Consider the following 21,954-nt stretch of genomic DNA (forward strand, 5'->3'; position numbering starts at 1 on the left):
TGATCGATGGCGTTGTTAGTATAAAGTTTCCCTTTCAATAAACCTTCAGTGATTATGTATCAACTACTACTACTACTGCTTGATCGCATACAAAGTCTCCCTTTTAATAAACCTTCGTGGATTATGTATCAACTACCTACTGCTTGATCGCATTTGTTAAATGGTAATTTCTGCTTTGTATGGATTCGCGGCTGGAATTTTATAGTAATAAATGCATCTTTAGTGTAACATTTTTGTCTAGCCCATTTGCATTTTGATAATGATCAAAACGGCCAGGCTGTAGGGACTACAGTGGTTTGGTTCCACTGCGGCATCGTGTCACCTCATCAGCTCTCACGGGAAGGGTAAATTAGTCAGAAGACGGGAATTATGCTTAAACGGGGAACAGTATCAACGGTGTTAAGATGAATAACGGATAATTTGTTGTTAACGACAGCTGGCTGATTTAGTCATCGATATGCTCTCCTATTTACAAGGCTGCTTCTGTTAAGATCTTTCACCGTCGGTCGAAAGGGTTGATGAAGTTAAATATTATTTGAACAATCTTTTTGCATTATTCTTCCCCAACATTATATATCTTCACATTTGAACCCAAACTAATAATTTCCGTCTGGCTACAATCAAGAGAAGCAATGGTAAAATCAATCCTAATACTGTACGATCGTCCTTAAAGCGAAGACATTACAGTACTCAACAGTCAACACCGAAATTCAGGGCTCAACAAATGCTCCTCTCTTGTATTTGCACATAAAGATGACATAAGGGTACAAACTAGAAACAGTTTTGTTTAACAAATAAACTGCTCAAAAATCTTCACAGCTTTTCCATGACCGTGTGCGTACAGAAAGCAAGAAGCAGGGCGTGTTGAATGGACATGCCCAGCCGGTTGGATACTCTTAAGACTCGACAAGTTATTGCAATGAGGCAAAACTGAACTTCCATAGAACGTGGGCCATTGAAATGGAAGCCCCAATTGTCGATTAACGCTTAACCCATTGGAAGCTCTTTCTCGCTTTTGCCTTCCCTGGTTTTTTCCTTTCAACCACACGTGAATCTCTCGTCAAGAAACCAGCTGTTAAGACACACGAGAAGGTTTAGTAAAACAGTACACGATACAACATATAAATGTTCATCAAGAAAATAATCGGAGATTTGACACTGGAAGGAGTTAGGGTTACATTATGAACAACTGGTTAATATAACAACATTAACATGACGTAAAGAAGTTCTCTCTATGTGGATTAGCACAAATTTCTAATATTAGTAGAAGGTAGCATTTGAAGTAAAAGATATGAAAGAGAATGCTTTTGCAGGTTGTACCGGATCTGAGTGCAGGACGTAGATCTGGTTCCCAATTTTGCAATGCCCTGCTGATCCCTAGCCTAACAGCTCCAACTTGACCTGTCACCAGGCAGATAATAACAATTTTCTCAAGGTTAGGAACAGTAGAAAGAAAGTAATAAAGGAGACTTAGACAGCCACTATCAGGGATCAAATACTGACAAAAATGCACAGGCTCACTCAAAAGTAAAAAATAAGCTTTCTAATTTGCACTATATGTAGTTCTCAGTCAACGTAATAAGATTGAATCTACAATTTCACCATAAGACCTTCAAGATAGATCAGAAGTAAAAAGGATTTAATCACTGAAACCATAAATACATTAACAAGTAGATGCTTAGACCACTAGCTACAATAAATTTGAGGACATGCTTAGACCACTCGTACAGCAATAGCTAAAATTTGCCAAGTTCTTATTACCATCTCCACCCAGTACACTCACTACAAGTTATAAATCTCATCTTTTGACTTCTTGGATGCCAGAAAGCAGACCACTAGCTACAATAAATTCAAGTTCTTACTAATACTAGTTTCTTTGTTTCCTATCCAAAAATAAATAAATAAATAAATAAAATACAATAAATCCTAGATAGAATAAATTCAAAACTCTGCAACCGTATGGTCTGCAACAGATGAAGATGGCAATATTCTATATCCGTATCTCAATTGCTGGATTGCAAAATGAACATTGAAATTAACAATAACCATAGATATGCACAACTAACTCATTAGCCATAACAATAGCCCATCAGACACTGAAATTATGAAATACCTGCTTTAATGAACCATATTTTCAATAAACAACAGAACTTAAAATAGTCCACAGATGTACCAAAGAAATGTCAACAAAATAAATACAAAAGAAAAAAAAAAGGAGTGGAAGGTAGGGGACAACTATTTTTAACTTGAAATTCATGATGATACCATATATCATAGATGGATAATTAAGTGCTCAGTAATTAGAAACACCTTAGCTCACCTGAAACGCCACCCCCTTTGACAGTACAATCGACATCCCAAAGGCCCAAGGTCTTTGTCTCAGAGAAAGGTCGAAGAAGTGCAGCACGATGATCAAGCATTGGGAAATAGACGTCAAATTCTTTATCATTAACAATGAATTTTCCATCACCAGGTTGAATCCAAACACGAGCTATACTGCATTTCCTTCTCCCTGTTCCATAAGCCCTTCCTTTTTCATCTACTTGTCTCACTCTAGCTTTAGCAACTTCCTCCTGTTTCTGGCGTTCTATTTCAGCTCTGGTAGATTTTCTCGTATTTTTCTCATAACGCATTTCCTCTATTTCACTTAGAGGGGGCAGACCTTCAACCCCTTCTAAGTCCTTCAGCGCAATTAAACTTTCTAGCATTGCATCCGTGATACCAGATGCCGCAATAAGGTCACCAAATGCACGACTGGGACCTGCAAGCAGCAGAAACATGAAAACAATACAACCTTCAGTGATAAGCCGTAAAGATGACAAAAGAAAATTGACGCCAATTGCCTGGAAATTATGCAGAATAGAACTAATCCAAATTCCAAACTGTTCATAAAATATGCATAGCATCACAAATGAAAATTAATATGCGTAGCATCACAAATGAAAATTAATACTTACAAAGAGCTAAAATAGAAAAGGTGAGCCTGCAAATTTCACAACAAGATCTTCAATGAAGTGCAAACATAGTATTTAGCATACTCAGGTTTTTCGTAGTGTGATTCTCAAAGAGCCACATTATACATTGATGTTTAGTGAGTACAACAGTAAAACGTCAAAGAATGCACTGATATTAAAGGTCTTTTGAATATTTCACAACATCCATCATTACGGCAACAGTCGCTCTTGGTTCATCCATGTTTCCTAATGCAAAAACATTGTCAATCATATCATGTAACATGAAATTCCAGCGCTAACTCCATAAACGAAGACCCATTTCTATCTAAACTTACAGAATGAAAAGGATATCAGTTTCCAAACATTCAAAATGAGCTCATAAATTAACACACTAAAGATCATTGAACTTTTATCATTTTCATTTCATTAATATCTTCAATCACCCTCACAAACAAGATATAACCAAATGGCAAATGAATTATATACCAATACATAGATTATAAATCAGAAAAAAGAAAGGGTTTTGCCTTGGAGTTCAGCTGTAAGTTGTTTCTCCTCAAGCTGAAGCATCCTCAGCTCCTCTTCACTGAGCTCCTCTTTGCTCTCCTCGTCCGCCTCACCACTCTCCCTCCCAGTTTCATCGAATGTCCCTGCACTCTCTCCAATTTCGAACGAGCCATCCTTCACGCCCTCCTCAAAACTCCACGACTGGTTCTCCTCCGCATTGAACAACTCATCTTGACCGACGTCTTTGGCCTCAGTGTCGCCGAAGAGCTGGTCGAATTTTCCGTCAATTTCGCGAGAAAGGTTCCAAACATTGGAGCTAGATTGATTGTTGTCGTTGCTATTGTTATTGGAGGAGAAGAATCGGGAGAAACTGATAAGAGGAGGGACGCCGGGGTTTTGGGGGAAAAAATGGGATTTTGGAGAAAGATTGGTTAATAAACGGAAATGTGAGGGTTTAAGGAGCATCCGAGCGAGCATCGTGCCGTTTTCGGAAAAGTGCAATTACCCCAAGCCAAGGGGAGAGAAAAATGAATGAAACGATGGGGTTCTGGCGGTTTGGGCTCTGGTTCTGGTTTTGGCTTAGGGTTTTACAGTTGCTGATCCGAAACCGGTTCGATTTGATCGGTCCATTTTGGTTTTTGAAAAAATTAAGACGGCGTCGTTTTTTTTTTTTAATCTTCAGAAATGGGCATTAGAGCTGGGTTTTAGATTTGGCCGGGTCGGATCTCTCAATTTGCAAGGATTGGTTTCTTGAAGATAGAAAAGTGTAGACAGAGGTGTTCACAAATCGGACATCAATTTATATTTAATTCACAATTTTGTGAATTATAAATAGTTAATCCAATCCAATTTACGAATTGGTGAAATTTAATGTAAATTTAATTCATACATCTGTGGATCGGATGCAGATTTGAGCCAATTTATATCCAATCCACTATTTTGCGGATTGGTTTGAAGGCTAAAAATTTTTAATTCTATCTTATCTATGAACTAACAAAATATAAAAATTATTTTCTTACCGATCAAATTCAAGATTAAATAAGATTTAAATAAATTAATTATGTAAATAAAGTTATAAAATACATTCAAGGTTTCAAAATATTTAACACAAAAAAGAAAAAAAGTTCATTTGTTTAGATCATTAGTTCATTACATAAAAATTAACTGTTTAGGAAAGTATATCTGTTTATTTAATTATTTTTATTTTATATTATTATCCGATAAGATATAATATAATGTTAATATAATTATATTCTAACTTATTTATTTATTAGTAAGTACTAATGTCATATTTACATGTTTAATTTTTTTATTAAATAAATATTTTTTTTGGGGATTCGCGGATTTACAAAAATAAATCTCTATCCAATCCACCCCCTGTGGATTTTTAAATTTTTATTCAAATCCAATCCACCAATTCATGGATCGGATTTTCACGAATCGGATTTCTACAGATCAGACAGGTTGAGTAGATCGGATTGGATTTTGAAGACTCCTAAGTGTACGCACACACACACACATATATATAGGGACAAGATCGAGAGCCCCTCTTTTTAAACAAATTTTTACACAAATTCTCAACCCTTAATCATAATTAATAGAATGGTTTGAAATTACTGTTAATTTAAATTTCTTAAAAAAATAAAAATTGGATCCACCAAATTAATAATATTATTATTTCCATTTTATTTTCCTCTTTTTTCTCGCTTATTATTTTTCAATGCTCCATATTTTTCTTCTTTTTCCTACACAATCTTCTCCACTAATTCTTCTTCTTCTGTTTCTTTTTCTTCCTAGATAATTTCTACATTTTTTTTGTTACAAGTGATTTGTATATGACAGAGAGCACGAATATAACTCAGACTTAAATACGAGGGCTTGTTATATTTTCCTAAAATCAATAGGTAAATATGAAATTAGGGCAATCACTTACAATTACCAATCCAATTATAATCTATAATTTTTTTACGGCTAAGATTTGCATAAGAAATAAAAAGAAAATTATTGATGTATATAGGGACACATTTTAATCTTTATTCAGCCTCTATAACGTGCAAATCAATTTTTCTTCTACTATTTACTTTAAATTTCTTTATTATTTCCAATAAAAAAATATTTTTTTATGATATAGCAGTGTTCATTTCTTCTTTTATATTTGTTGCTACTGGAAACACCATACACCTGTGAAGCATAGATAAGAAGAGAAACAAGGAAAGTAGAATTAAAAAAGTTAATAATAATTACAAAGAATAATATTATTAATTTTAGTAGGCCCAATTTTTTAATTTTCTTTAAAAAAGAAATTTAAATTAGCATTAATTTCAATCATTAGATTAATTATGATTTAAGGATTGAGATTTTTCATAAAAATCTATATATATATATATAAAGTTGGGACTTGAGGAGGTGATGTAGCATCACCATTTCTCATTTTTGTATATTCTCTATTATCTAATAAATAGAGAAATTTTCTTTTAGATTTGGCTTTTCATCTTCTCATAATTAATTTGATTGTTATTACACAATAACAATTATGTAAATATTTTAATGATGCATATTCTTTGTAATGAACATCCAAGGGGGAGTGTTATGAATTTATTAAAATAAATGTAGATGTTTATAACATATATCTCTTAGTCTCCACACTATTTCCCATTAGCAACATTTAGCTTCCCTATAACTTCCACTATCTCACAAGGAATTATGATCCATAATTTTTCATTAATTTCATAGAGTGATTATGTAACTATAAAAGGAGAGCTCATCTTTTTGTTTTGTACACACACAATTAGAATGAATAAAATCACTCTATAATATATTCTCTCATTTTATTCTTTATCTTGCGTTGCTTCTTTATTTGTATTGCTGGCTAATAGCTTTTTTTGTTTTTTATAAGACTGTTTCATCTTTAAAAAAAATCAATTCATATTTTTTTTTTAGTTTCATCAAGTGTAAAGTAAAAAAAAATAATACTAAATTCTTTTTTCAAAGCCGCGTGAAGCGCGGTTCTATTTTCTAGTTTGTGTAAAAAAGAGGGGCTCCCGATCATAGTCCATACATATAAATACTTTCAACTTTACACTTATTAATATTCATTAAATTTGAAATAAATCAATAGATGAGATTTATTAAAATTAAATATTTAAGAATTTTTAATATTTTCTTTCTCGACGTGGACTCCACTTCAAATCTCTCTCTCCAATATTTCTCTCTTTGTTGTGCTCTCCCCCCTCCCCCCCGGTCTTTTCTTATCTTTTTTTTTTTAAACTCTAACATTTTTTCCTCTTAGTCACAAAATTTTTTTTAACCTCTCCAAATTCATCTCACAACTCTCTTCTCAGTTTTGAAAATGAAAGAAAAAGCTCTACCTATGTGATATTCATTGAATTCATGGCCATGTGATCAGATCTTCAAGACCTCAAACGAACTAATTTTGATTTACTTTTTTTACGTGAAAGTAAATTCAAGATTTTATTTTATTTATTGTTCCCTTTACAATATTACTAAGTTTTTATGTATAACAAAGAGGAAGAGTGTATTAAGAAAGAAATCAAAGGGGACTGGATCCTCTATTCATCTTGTTTTTTATTTGATTTTTCTTTTTTATGGTTAATATGTGTCCTCTTTTAATTTGGATGGTTGTGACTATTCATTTGTTTTTTAATTTGACATTACAAAGAAAAAGAGTAACAAAAAGGTCAAGTAAAAGACCAGGGCAGGTCAAGTGAAAAACAAGAGAAGAGAAGAAAAGAGAGAGGGAGAAAGAGAGCACGACAAAAGGAGAAGAGAAGAGAGAGGAAGAGGAAGAGGGAGCATGGCAAGGGGAGAGAGGAAATATTAGGGAAAAAGGTTTGGACTGTGATCCACATGGAGAGAGAAAATATTAAAAATTCTTAAATATTTAATTTTAATAAATTTAATGCATTGATTCATCTCAAATCTAATAAATATTAACGAGCATAAAACTAAATATATTTTTTTAGAGGTTTGTTGATATACATATACACTGTTTCTGTAGTGAGGACATCTTCACTTTGTTAAAATAAGGATGTCCTCATTAGAAAATAATTAAATACATATACATACATACATGCGCGCACACACACATGTATGTATATTGTTTTATAGTGATTTTTTTTTTGTCTATGGTTAATACTTTTGTTTTCTAATATGTGCAATTTTTTACACTATTTTTCTTATACGTATCATTGTTATTTCCTGAAATCATTTAGCAATACTTACAATTTTGAAGCTCATATTTCTTTTCTGTTTCTTTTTTAACAACACGCATTACTAATTCAAGCTCATTTCGCACACCGTAGCTACTCTAATGTCACAAATTCAATGAAAGATGACATTTTTTTTCCTTGCCATATCATTAAAATTCAACAAAATTATGGGATTATGTGGTCACCCAATGACAATTTATTATCTTCAAAAATTTGTCATTGTTATGGTTCAATGGATTAAATGTTCTAATAATTGCGTGCAGGCCATACACATTGACGTGCTCATAATTTATCTATTATTTTAATGCTTTCATAACTTAATTTTATGTTAAATTATATTTTATTATATTAATTTTTATCTTAATTTTTATATTTTGTCATTGTAGGAATATTGGAAATATTTAAGTGAAAGGAAGTGAAAAAAGGAAACAAATTGGAGTATAATGGAAATAATATGGAAGCAAAAGGGAAAGAAATAAAAAGCCAAATTAAAGAAGATTGAATTTAAGCATCATGCAGGCAATCACGTGAAGAATAAAGGAAGAGAAGAAAAGGTCAGTTGGCTTTTAATTTCACGCTAGTCACGTGGAGGGCATTTGACAATTTAAATGGCAAGCTTAGAAAATATTAATGGTGTTTTTACTTCTTGGAATAAGGAATGGGAATAGAGGAATGTGAATCAAAGATATGTTTACTTGACAAAATTGAATTTGAGAATAAGAATAAATTGTGTGGGTCCCACATAATTTGGAAATAAATAATGAGAATCTCGTTCCCATGAGGGGTTGGGAATGAAAATGTGGGAATAAGAATTAAACATAAATTTATTTTTCTATCCTTCTAATTTTTTTATATTTCCTAAATTACCCTTGTTTAAATCACAAATAATTTTATTATTTTAAATGTCATTAATAATAATAATTATTATTATTATTAAATTTTATTAACTTTATTATTTTAGTTATTATTAATTATTTTTATTTTTATTAATATTATCATTATTTTTATTAATAATAATTAATAATAACTAAAATAATAAAATTAATAATGATAACATTCACAGCTCATTTCCATTCTACCTCATTCTCATTCTCATTCCCATAAAGTAAACGCACCATAAAGGAAGCAAATATTTTGGCATTGTTTTAAATGGTTATTCACATGCATGGGCTTAAAAGTGGCGGCTAGGCTTTTGTTTTTTTTTTTCCTTTCCATGTTAGGATTTAGGGCGCACAATAAAAACACTATAAAAGCTATACTTGTAGGAGAATTAAAGAGACACGAAGGCAGCCGCAAGTCTTGAGCCAAAGCGAGAGTAGCAAGAACAATTTGGAGGAGGAGGAAGACACATTAATTCTTGAGTTTTTCCTTTCTCTCTTCTCGATTATCTTGCTTGAATGTTTCCAATTAAATTCATAAATTCTCTTTATATTTCCATGAACTAATTTATTTACTAGGGCTACGATGTAACCTAACTATGAAGATTTAATTTCATAAATTTATGTTATTTTAAATTTATTATTCCATGGATGAGTGTTCATTATTAGTTTAAAACTTTTAAATATATAGCCAATATTTAAATGATTTGAAGATACATAATAAGAGCGAGAGGAGATTTATGTATTTTTGCTCTGTGTAATGGATTGCATGAATTGAATGAAAGACAAAGATGTGTCAACGTGATTCGTACAGTTTTTCTAAGAATTTCCATAAAGCTCAATGAATATTTGCATATTTAAATTCACATAGAGATATAGTTGGTTAATATGTAAAGGTATTTTTGATATTACTCGAGAAAAGATATTGAATAGACTAGGAAAATTCACTGTCAACATGAGTAATAAACTTCAATAGCATAGATGGAGGATTAAATTGGATTAGTTATGGTGAAATCGGATGTCCTAATGTTTTAATCTCTTGGTGATTTTTTTGTTACTACATGCATCTTTATTTAATTTTTAGTTATTTTATTTTAATTTAAATTCGCTTATTCGATTGTTCAAATAAATTAGGGTTAGAATAATTTCGGTAGCTAATAGGATATACAATCTTTTTGGGACGATACTCAACTCTTCATTATATTACTTGTGCCAACTAGTACACTTGCTAATTTACACATCACACATCAACCGCCAATGCCATCTTTTCTCAACAGGTTGGACGATCCAATAGTATTCTTAATTCTTCTGTTATATTGACTTGTTTGGATATCGTTAGCCGGTTGCTATGGAGTTGTCAATTTTCATACGCAGTATTTAAAATTGATTGGAGATAATGTAACTGAAGTAACATGATGTAACTTGTAATATACACATATATAGTTTCTATTAAGTCTAGATTATTTATAAATAAAAAAAAACAAGAAATCGAGCGCGCGCACCCCAACTTCAATATATTCCGATATGTATTGCACAAAAATGGATTCATGCATGATGAATATATATCATTATTGAGGCGAGCGAATGAATTGATGATGATCATGATCAGCAGCGACATTAGCGTGGTCTTGAACAATAATGGTTGGGGCGCGTTTAAGAACAGAGAAGTTGAATCTGGAATATATAGAAAGAATCCCAGCACATCCCAATTTCGTCACCGGCAGCTAACTCTCGTCTGCGCACAAAATCTTTAGTCCAGTGATTGATAAGCACATAGCTGTTAGAAGTTGTCCATTTCTTGAATACCAAACGGTGCATTGAAGATCATATGACGCATGGAAATTTTGTATTCAGTGGTCAAGATTTTTTTAATTTTCTTTCCATAAGTGATTACTTTTTTCTCTTAATATTTATACGTCTTTTTCTTCTTCTTCTTTTATAATTTTTTTAGACAAACTCTTTTCTCCAAACTAATAGAAAATCCATCTAACAGAAAATTTTTGTCGGAACTTGAAATTAACCCAATAAATAACTAAAAATATGAAAAAAAAAATCATACAAGAATAGTTTCTGGTCTGTAAACCTCCCACCTAGTATAAACTAATTTGCTGCTTCTTATCCTTCATCAACTATGTAGTATGGCTTGCAACTGACCTCGGAAATCATTTGGTTGTTAATTGCTTGTGCAATTTTTCTGTTTTTTCGTTTGATTTATTTCAAAATTTGATTTCTAAAACATTTATTTGGCTATGTCTTCCATGTAATACTACGTTAAATTGATTAGAAGATCCATCAAGAATATAGAAGTAATATTATAAATTAAACCATTAGAATACTAATTGATGTTGTTTAATTAGAACTCTTATTTGTCTTCTAAAATTAAGGATGGTGCAACACATTAATATAATAGTATATCAAATTATGAAAAAAGATAAAGTAAATAAATCTTAACCATTCATCATAAAATTGTTGTACATCGTGAACTCTTTAAAAGATTAGGGAAAAATTAAATTAGAAGAGGATATATTATTTTAAGAAATAATTTTATGTGTTAAATTTCGAAAGAGGCGAAATATTTTTGAATCTTTAATTTGATTTTATAGTCAATCTTTACTCCATTCTTTAGTAAAAATGTATATTAGTAATTGAAAAAGTAAAAGATGATTCTCCCATCGAAAGTAAAAATAATATTTTTAAATATTTAATAGTAGTATTATATTTGTTAAAGATGATTTTCCTGCTTAGAGTTTTCACTAAGCAGAAAATAACAATAGATGACTTCAAAAGTCTTCCATCCAAACATAAAATTCACAGCAAAATATAAAATGTGCTAAAGCTTCTGCTGCTTTATTACAATTCTTTAAAATATTATCCATCCATATTACTTAAACATAAACACCTACAGCCCCTATGAATTTTGAGAACATTTCTTAATCAAATCCAAGCTGAAATCCCACAATTTCCTTGCCAACTCAGTGTCAACAGCATGGGAGCCTTGTTGAGCTATGTTACATTCTGAGAAATATAGGCCACTCTTCCCTTTAACTTGTGGATGCAATGCTACATAACATGTTGTTGCTGCCCCCTAAGTTATATCCAGATCAAAATGAACAAACAAACAAATACGTATATGACTATTAGTCTGTTCAAAACAAACCAATTTGAAACTTTGTAGCCAACAACAATGTATCCAAACACATAATATCGAATTTAATTTCTTTCTTCTGTAAATATCAAAGTACCTGTTGAACATTTTTGAACAGATATTTACCAACAAAGCCAAGAAAAGCTGCAGCAGACAGAAAAGAATTTTAGCAAGATCACAATTAATTACTATCGATCACATGTTTACTAATATTAAAACTTTTTTATTTGGTAATCTCGTCTATTTTTGTTAAGTACCTTTTTAATGAAAATGTCTATTATTGAGTTTAGATAACTTAAAATCTATCATACAACAAATTACAACTCCTTAGTAATCAAATATTTTTTAAATGCATACATTCTGTTTCCGTAACTCATAGTAGAATACTATAATTTACCAAGTGCTTAATTATTTTTTCATCCAACAGATTATTTTATTATCACCATAGAAGTGAGATATATTATTATAAGCCACAACTTACATACAAATATCACTTGATGGGAAGCAGAAAACTCAGACTTGACACACACACACTACATGTGTTACTCATACAACAAAAGCATTCTAAATTATTACACACATAAAATTAGGCACATGGTGAAAGATTGAGTTAATTAATACCATTCAAAAAGCCACCTTCACGGAAAAGGTTGGTGAGAACTATTCCTGGGTGAAGTGAATTTGCTGTTATCTCCACCCCGTCTTCCTGTTTAATTAGAAAACATCCAATGAACAGTTATAATTAAGATCGTATCGAATCAGGAAAAATAAAAAATTCTGTCTTTGAAGAAAATTTTAACCTTCAAACGTCTCGCAAGCTCATTTGCATGAAAAACGTTGGCAAGCTTTGATTGAATGTACGCGAAGAAACTATTGTACCTGCTCATAATTAAGCAAGTCTAGTTAAGGCAATTAAACAGATTGCTTAATCCACTGATATGCAAGTTAGTTAAGGTCTTCAAGGCGCACACACAAGTAGCCAATCAATAGTTGATTTTAAAATATTATCCATCCATATTATTTAAACATAAACATCTACAGCCCCTATGAATTTTGAGAACATTTCTTAATCAAATCCAAGCTGAAATCCCACAATTTTCCTTGCCAACTCAGTGTCAACAGCATGCGAGCCTTGTTGAGCTATGTTACATTCTGAGAAATAGAGGCCACTCTTCCCTTTAACTTGTGGATGCAATGCTACATATCATGTTGCCTCAAAGAAGAACAAAATTATCATTCTCCACCAAGTATCATCGTAAACTAGAGGAGGTTATAAGTGTAATTAGGGGTTTCCGCCAGATGGTGTTTACCCTGAGTAGTGATCATTTATTTTATCAAAACGAATTCCTTCGCCATATGGCCACCAATGACTGATTGAAGAGACATTCACAATTCTTCCTTCCCTGTTACTCTCTTGTGCTGTCTTCTTCATAATGTCCAATAACAGATCAGTCAAAAGAAAATGACCTGGATAAAATCATTAATTCGACAACAAGGTTATACTCAAGAAAAACTGGAAGGATTATTCAATCAGTCCATAACTAATAAAATAGGGAAAAAAGATTCATTTAAGCAGGTTATTGTCCACAATACTTAACATAATATTGTCAGATAATAACATATACACTTAAAATTAATAAACATTTGTAATTAGTAAAACGCACCCAAGTGATTTGTAGCAAAATGTAGTTCTATGTTGTCTTTGGAGAGCATGAATGGGGTTCCACAAATTCCTGCCTTGTTACTTGTAACGCAAGAGATAAAATTCATTGAGGTTAATTATCGAATTCAAGATTGAATTAAAACTACTTACATGTATATAAACATGAATGTATAATATTGATTGCGTAAAGTTTTTGTATTTCATTATTTTTTTTATTTTCTTTTTGGGTAACTCAAAACAATTGATAAGTGAAATATATTTTTACTTTTATTTTTTATTATTTTATTGCCATAAAGTAATTGATGATAAAAAACAACTACAATTTCCATCAAATAACAACAACAATATAATATCAAAATATTTTAAAAATAAATAGAAATAATCTTATTTAAATTAATTTTTACTGATTTTATTACTCAAGTAAATAAACATAGTACAGAGATTTTTTTTTAAAAAAAATCATCAAATATTAGACTCAACTTTTGGTAAGTTTTAAAATTTACTTTTGATCCTTTGAAAGTTCGAACACTAATCTCAAACAAGCACTTAATTGTTTTTCTTACATAAGTATATTTAGTGGTAGAGCCCGGGCGGTGAAATCCGATGCAAATTTCCTGACAGAGGCCAAAGAACTGAAATCCAACTCCATAATTACATGCACACCCCGCAGTGCAAGGACACGTGTGGTTTCAGCACCGATGCCACTAGATGCTCCTGTAATCACACGGAGATGAATTCGTAATCACAAACGACTATACAACAATCAGGGAAAAAAAAGAAGAAGAAGAAGAAGAAGAAATTGTAACCTGTAACAATGGCAGTGAGGCCAGCGGCATCAATTCCTTGGGTAACTTCCTCAGCTGTTCATGAGGCTGAGAATCCAGACGGCCCTTTTCTCCTGAACACCCACATATTCATCTCTTGCAATACGTGAAGATACAGAACACTCAACGAATAATACATCGATAATTTAATTAAGCAGGCATTAATTCGGACAATCTAGAATGTTGGGCAGTTTCTTGTTTAGATTATGTATCGTTGTTGAAAAATATAACACATCCATTGAATGCCTTTTAGACGGTAATTATCCAATCGCTGTCCGAAATCCCCAGGTAAAATTAATAGATCAGGGACCACCTTCGGCTTTTGTAGTGCAATGCGATACGTACCAACTTAATTATTGGGTAATAAGCCACATTAGTTTCTCATCATGTTGGTTTAATTAGTAAAAACCAACCTCTAACGCGGTAACACCCATCTATTGGAATTTTTTTATAAAAAAATGCTATTTTGATAAAAAAAAATTGGATTACAAAATTTTTATTAAAGAACAATTTCTTTTTCATTTCTTCGGTCTACACTTATTTATACAATACTGATGTCACTAGCATTACTCTTATCAATCTAATGACTTGAGTGATAATAAGCACATGATATAATTAAGTGTATATAAAATGATATGACATAAAGAAATTGATTAAAAAGTTGAAGTTGTTAATAACAATTATATGTAAATTTTTTATGCTTTTATTCAACCAACTTCTCCATCGTACGCTTATTTATGTCATTTATTTAAGGAAAAAAAAAAAAGAAAGGAAAGAGGTTCCTAATTATTGCAGTGTTCATTAATTAAAAGGAGATGGCTAGCAGTTGTGACGGTAGACTGAGTTGCTGAAAATAAGCATGGATTCGAAGGTTTTGCAAATCCAATTTAATATAATAGCTTTGCTAGGTATTTGAGAACAATAGTTTTTTTTTATTATTTGGGTAAATGTTTATTTAATCTCTAAATTTTGTATTTGGCATTAGTTTAGTCTGTATATTTTAAAAAATATTTCATAACATCCTTAATAAAAATTTTATTACACTCCATAATATTTTCTTTACTTTTATAATAATATCTAAACATTGGACCTATAATTTTGATAACTAAACATCGAAAATCAAATAAATAAATAACCAAATATTAAAACTAACTGCATGACCAACCAAAAAAAGAATAAATGAAAATTGAAATAACCTGATGTACAATAACTAGTTTCCATTAATTAGGTCTCAATTCTTTTGAAAAACCAAGAAAATTAAACATTTAACTAAGCTCTTATAAGTCTTTATCTATATATATGTATGCACTCTAGTCATGGTCCTATAAGTACTAGACAATACTGAGCTACGTTGATGATGATGAATACCATTATTGAGGCGAGTGAATGAATTGATGATGATCATGAACATGATCAGCATCGACGTCAGCGTATTCTTGAATAATAATTGTCGAGGCACGTTTAAGAACAGAGAAGTTGAATCTGGAATAGAAAGACTTCTGCGCACGAAGTCTTTAGTCCAGTGATTGATAAGCACATAGCTCTTAGAAGTTGCCCATTTCTTGAATACCAAACAGTGCATTGAATTCGTATCACAATCCCACACGCTGACCCTAAGACCTTCCGGATTCACAATTACTTCACTACGACTAGCCTCGTCGAGAAAAGGCATCACATATCGCTCGGCCAAACGTGTTTGCACTAACAGCCTCGACAAATGCCCCAAGTCACTAGGAGCAAGTATCTTGGTGATGTTCCATGGGTACGTGAAGAGGTTCAGTTTTGTTGAAACCCCAATTCGAGACTCGTGTTCCTCCTCAAATTATATAAGAGTTTGTAGTTATTTTATTACTCATAATTTATTGGATAACTCACACATACAATAGCTATATAATGCATCCTCCAATTGAAGGAATTAATAAGAGTGTAAGAAATTACATAAATCAATAATTAATTACAAAAAGTGATACTATGATTACTCAATTGGAATACTTAGTTTGTATCCCAATTGTTGTGTCATCAATGAAATTTTACTAGATGGATTAGAAATGATAAGACTTAGTAATTAGTTATCACTTGAGCCAATCAAACAGCTACATATCATTTGCCACATCATTTAAGATACAAATTAGATATCTCAACTAAATTAATATATATATTTGAATTAACAATTATTTAATTTGAATAGTGCTGAAGTTGAGACAGTACTTGATTAAATAATAATAAACGTCAAATATGAAGCTGCGAACAGAGCAAGAAGAAATCGTGCATGGATGCATCTTATAATGCAATAAGGAAATTGTTTAGATCAGGTTGAACGCCTGAGCATTACTGATAAAAATTGAAAATCAATATATATATATATATAGATAGGTACACACTCCAAGTCCTAGTCCTACAAGTATTGGACAGCATTGAGTTGATGATGAGGAGTATCATTATCATGATCGTGAAGCAGCGACGTCAGCGTGGTCTTGAACAATAATTGTTGGGGCTGGGGCACGCTTAAGAATGGAGAAGTTGAATCTGGAATAGAAAGAATCCCAGCACATCCCAATTTCGTCACCAGCAGCCAACTCTCGTCTGCGCACAAAGTCTGCAGTCCAGTGATTTATAAGCACATAGCTGTTAGAAGTTGCCCATTTCTTGAACACCAAACGGTGCATTGAATTCGTATCACAATCCCACACGCTGACCCTAAGACCTTCCGGATTCCCAATTACTTCACTACGACTAGCCTCGTCGAGAAAAGGCATCACATATCTCTCGGCCAAACGTGTTTGCACTAACAGCCTCGACAAATGCCCCAGGTCACTACGAGTAAGTATCTTGGTGATGCTCCATGGGTACGTGAAGAGGTCCAGTTTTGTTGAGACCCCAATTCGAGACTCGTGTTCCTCCTCTCCGGGCCTATAATATTTCATTAGCCCAATGTTGGACGCCAGCATTTGATTTCTCATCATGTCCTCTGCAGGAATGTAAGCTTGAGTGGTGTCTTCTTTGGTAGGCCAAGTTTCATCACGTAAACTCAGTTTTGTTGAAATCTCCTTTATGTTATCATTATTAATAATAATAATGTTGTGATCTCGCTTTCTTGTTCTTTTCTTACTGCTTTCTTGATGAACTTGTTGCACATGCTTCCGTTTCTTATTGAATTTGGAGCAACAGGATATTGGCTCTTGACTGCTAGTTCCACTCATCGCCATTCTGGAACCGGAGGAGAAGCTATCATCAACTATTGATGACAAAGAGGGATTAGACCCATTATTATTCTCTTGATTCTTTATGGGGTCTTTCTTTCCTGAAGGAGAATTGGCACCAAGCGGGTTTTGCGGCATCCCCGTTATATTCTTGATGAATATCAAATTGGCTAGGGTTTTGATTCTTGAGGGTTGTTGAGGCCTAGGGTTTTTACGTACAAAAATTAAAGAAGAGAAAATGTTGTATGAAATTTTTGTGTGGGTTTATGGAATGTAAAATAGAGGCACTTAACGTATACATAAATAGAGAGAACTGATGTAAGGTTATCAGAATTGAATTAGGAAAATAACATACGTACATTTCAATTTTCAATTTCCCATTGATTTTAGGTTTCCTAATTAAATAATGGGAGTTTCATTAGAGCAACAATAAGTTTCCTAATTCTATACTGAGTACCAACTATATATAAAAAAAGATATTTTGCTATTTGTTTTACGCATATCCTTCATTAATATATTAGAAGAATGGATTTAGATTCTCTTATAATCTTTTTTTAAATATTTTAAAGATTTTATGACATGTCAATTTTGTATTCAATGGTCAAGATTTGTTTATATTTTTTTCCATAAATAATTATTTTTTCTCCTAATATCTATTGTTTTTTCTTCTTCTTCTTCTTCTTTTTAAATTCTTTTTTCACAAGTTTTTTTTCTCCAAACTAATAGAAAATCCATCAAACAGAAATTTTTTTTTCGGGAACTTGATATTAATCCAAAAACATAAATAAACATATATGAAAAAAATATCGTACAAGAATAGTTTCTTGTGTGTAAATCTCCCACCAACGATAAACTCAATTGCTGCTTCTTGTCCTTGATCAAATATGTATTATGTCTTGCAACTAATCATCTTGGAAATCGTTCAATTGTTTATTGATTGTGAAATTTTGCTATTTTTTCTTTTGACTTTTTTTTTTCATTTCTAATACATTTACTAGGCTATTTCTTCCTGTCATACTATGTTAATTCGATTAGAAGATCCAAAAAGCATATAGTAAGTGATATTATAAAATCATTAGAATAATGATTGATGTTGTTTAATTAGAACTCGTCTTTGTCTTTTAAAATTAGGAAAGGTAAAACACGTTAAGATAAAAGTAAATAAATCTTGACCATTCATCATAAATTAATACACGTAGTGAGATTTTAAAAAGATTAGAAAAAATTAGATTACAAGAAAATATACTCTTTTAAGAAATAGTTTTATTTGTTAAATTCTGAAAGAAGAGAATTATTTTTTAATCTTTAATTTGTAATACTTTCATTTCATTTTATAGTAAATCTTTACTCCATGCTGTGATAAAAACGTATAGAAATTAAACAACAAAGGGGGGCCCCGTTGAATGGGGTGTAGTTATAGGATGGACCAATCAATGGGGTCCATGTGTCCTTTCTCATTTCAGATAGGAAATTACGAATGTACAATTACAATACCATCATAGTAACATCATGTATTAATCGCCATGAATTTGACCATGCCATTATGCCAAGTACAGTTCTATCAACGACATGGTTTACATTTTGCAGTTATACAAGAGCAAAAAATTCTATAACAGAAAGCTCAAGCACCAGCTGAAATGTCTTAGATTCAAGCTCAAGCTAATTCATGCTCTTGTTTTCAGAACATTTGTTAATCAAATTCATGCTGAAATCCCATAATTTCCGCGCTACCTCAACGTTAAGTGCTTGTGAACTTGGTTGAGCGACTTTACTGTCCGAGAAATAGAAGCCACTCTTCCCTTTAACTTGTGGATGCAATGCCACATAACATGTAGTAGCTGCCCCCTAAGTATCCAGAACAAAATAAACAAACATATAAAAAAGATAGGAATAATTAAAGAGCCTGTTCAAAAATACTTGAAAGTGGTGGGCAGTTTATTTTCAGTCTTGTATATTTCATTTGAATCTACGGTTTCTGTTACGAAGAATTAATAATTAATGAATCGGAAGAAGTAATCTCATATCTTATTTCTTTGTTTCTGAAAACTTAGGATTACCTGCTGAACATTTTTCAGCAAACGAACCATCCAACCAAAAGAAATCGGAAGTTAACATAAATAATCAGATTTTTTTTTTTTTTTTGGTGAAGTTGTGTTGTCTCAATTATCTGTATTGGTTCACCCTTTAAATCCTATGCAATAAGTTCACTAATTGTGCTTCTTCATACAGGCCGAAGCAATCAAAATTGTACATACATGCAAGATCTAGAAGGGAAAAAAAAAAAAAAAAAAGACTCGCCATGCAATATAGTGTTCATGCTACGGAAAAGACTGTTATGACGGATAATGTTGGTGACAATTGCTCCTGGGTGAACTGAATTTGCAGTTATGTCCACCCTATCTTCCTGTTTAGAAAACATCCCATTAGTATATTGCAGCATGAGACAACATATGAATTCTTCTCATTGAGGAGAAACAAAGGTTGAATTCTAAATCAGAAAAATGGATGAGAAAATCGTACCAAAGAAACAGTTTTGATTGACTGTTTCTTTTGTCAATACAATTACCCTCATGCTAATATGTACAATTTTACAACTCTTAACTCAGGTTAAAAGGAAAAATCTAGGGAAATGTCAAATTAAACAAGGCACATGGAGATCAATTTCAATAATTCAACTTTACTTCTGAGTTGACATCAATGAACTCTAAATAAATTTCACGAAGGTTGACTTGTCCTCTCACAATTGACAAGCTGATCGTAATTTTGATATTATTTCTTCTCAATCGGCAACCAGTCCAGAAAAGTTAATCGAAGTCAGCATTCATACACTCACATAAAATAATATAACACTTCGGAACATATGAAAAATGCATGAAATTAAACATTTAACTAAACTCATTAGTCTTTATATATACACAGACACACACTCCTAGTCCTAGTCCTACAAGTATCGGACAACATTGAGTTCATGGTGATGTATTCATTATCATGATCATGAAGCAGCAACGTCAACGTGGTCTTGAACAATAATTGTGGGGGCTGGGGCACGCTTAAGAACGGAGAAGTTGAATCTGGAATAGAAAGAATCCCAGCACATCCCAATTTCGTCACCAGCAGCCAACTCTCGTCTGCGCACAAAGTCTGCAGTCCAGTGATTTATAAGCACATAGCTGTTAGAAGTTGCCCATTTCTTGAACACCAAACGGTGCATTGAATTCGTATCACAATCCCACACGCTGACCCTAAGACCTTCCGGATTCCCAATTACTTCACTACGACTAGCCTCGTCGAGAAACGGCATCACATATCTCTCGGCCAAACGTGTTTGCACTAACAGCCTCGACAAATGCCCCAGGTCACTACGAGTTAGTATCTTGGTGATGCTCCATGGGTACGTGAAGAGGTCCAGTTTTGTTGAGACCCCAATTCGAGACTCGTGTTCCTCCTCTCCGGGCCTATAATATTTCATTAGCCCAATATTGTACGCCAGCATTTGATTTCTCATCATGTCCTCTGCAGGAATGTAAGCTTGAGTGGTGTCTTCTTTGGTAGGCCAAGTTTCATCACGCAAACTCAGTTTTGTTGAAATCTCGTTACTGTTATCATTATTAATAATAACAATGCTGTGATCTCGCTTTCTTGTTCTTTTCTTACTGCTTTCTTGATGAACTTGTTGCACATGCTTCCGCTTCTTATTGAATTTGGAGCAACGGGATATTGGTTCTTGACTGGGAGTACTTCTACTCATTACCGACATTAATATTCTTGAACCGGCCGAGGAGAAACCACCATCATCATGATCATGACCATCAACTACTGATGATGAAGAAATATTGTTAGACCCATTATCGAGATTGTGATTGCTTTCTGGTTGATTCTTAACGGGCTCTTTCTTTTGTGGCTGAGAAATGACACCAATGGGTTTTTGCGGCATCCCCATTATATTGTTGATGAATATCAAATTAGCTCTTGAGGCTTGTTGACTTGATACTAATTAAGAAGAAGACAGGCCTAGGGTTTTTGCGTACGAAAATTAAAGGAGAGAAAATGTTGTACGAAATTTTTGCATAGATAGTGTAAAAGGTAGGCATACTTATTAGCTATATATAGAGAGAGAACTGAAGTTATCATAACTGAATTAGGAAATTATACATATTTCCGAACGATTTTAGGTTTCCCAATTCAATAGTGAGAGCTTTATTACAGCAACAACGAGCTTCCTAATTCTATTTCTTTAATTCTTTAATTTAGTGTGATGATAATTAAAACCGAGTTGGTTATGTTAAAAATGTTGGGCCTTGGAAGGTATAATTGTCCAAAATCTCCGAATTTTGCGCCATTTTAATAAATTTTTCAATAAAGCCAAAGAAAGCAAAGTATTTTTATTTTAGCCATTTTCCAGGGGTATTTTTTTGTATTTTTTGAGATCAATTAAGACAGAATTGTAAAATACATTGACAAATCCTCCCAATACAAATAAATTCCCTCCACCTCCTGATTCTCAAACTCGCTTCTCCTTGTTCTCCTTTTAGCCCGCGAAAATTCTATGTATAT

General features: G+C 32.4%; 1 protein-coding gene and 1 pseudogene across 1 annotated transcript; both read right to left on the reverse strand.

The window, feature by feature from the left end:
- Positions 1-557: 557 nt before the first annotated feature.
- On the reverse strand, positions 558-4,053 carry LOC18032018 (37S ribosomal protein S9, mitochondrial). Its single transcript, XM_006421926.2, has 4 exons — positions 3,482-4,053; positions 2,321-2,761; positions 1,321-1,401; positions 558-1,072 (listed from the first exon to the last, which is right to left on the reverse strand). Exons 1-4 carry the CDS (start codon positions 3,936-3,938, stop codon positions 981-983), a joined length of 1,071 nt encoding a protein of 356 aa, XP_006421989.1. The 5' UTR covers positions 3,939-4,053; the 3' UTR covers positions 558-980.
- A 7,423-nt stretch (positions 4,054-11,476) lies between these two features.
- LOC18031770 lies at positions 11,477-14,294 on the reverse strand (annotated as a pseudogene).
- Between the last annotated feature and the right edge of the window lie 7,660 nt (positions 14,295-21,954).

This window comes from Citrus clementina, unplaced genomic scaffold (assembly GCF_000493195.1).
Source record: "Citrus clementina cultivar Clemenules unplaced genomic scaffold, Citrus_clementina_v1.0 scaffold_9, whole genome shotgun sequence".
In the NCBI taxonomy this organism is placed as follows: domain Eukaryota; kingdom Viridiplantae; phylum Streptophyta; class Magnoliopsida; order Sapindales; family Rutaceae; genus Citrus; species Citrus x clementina.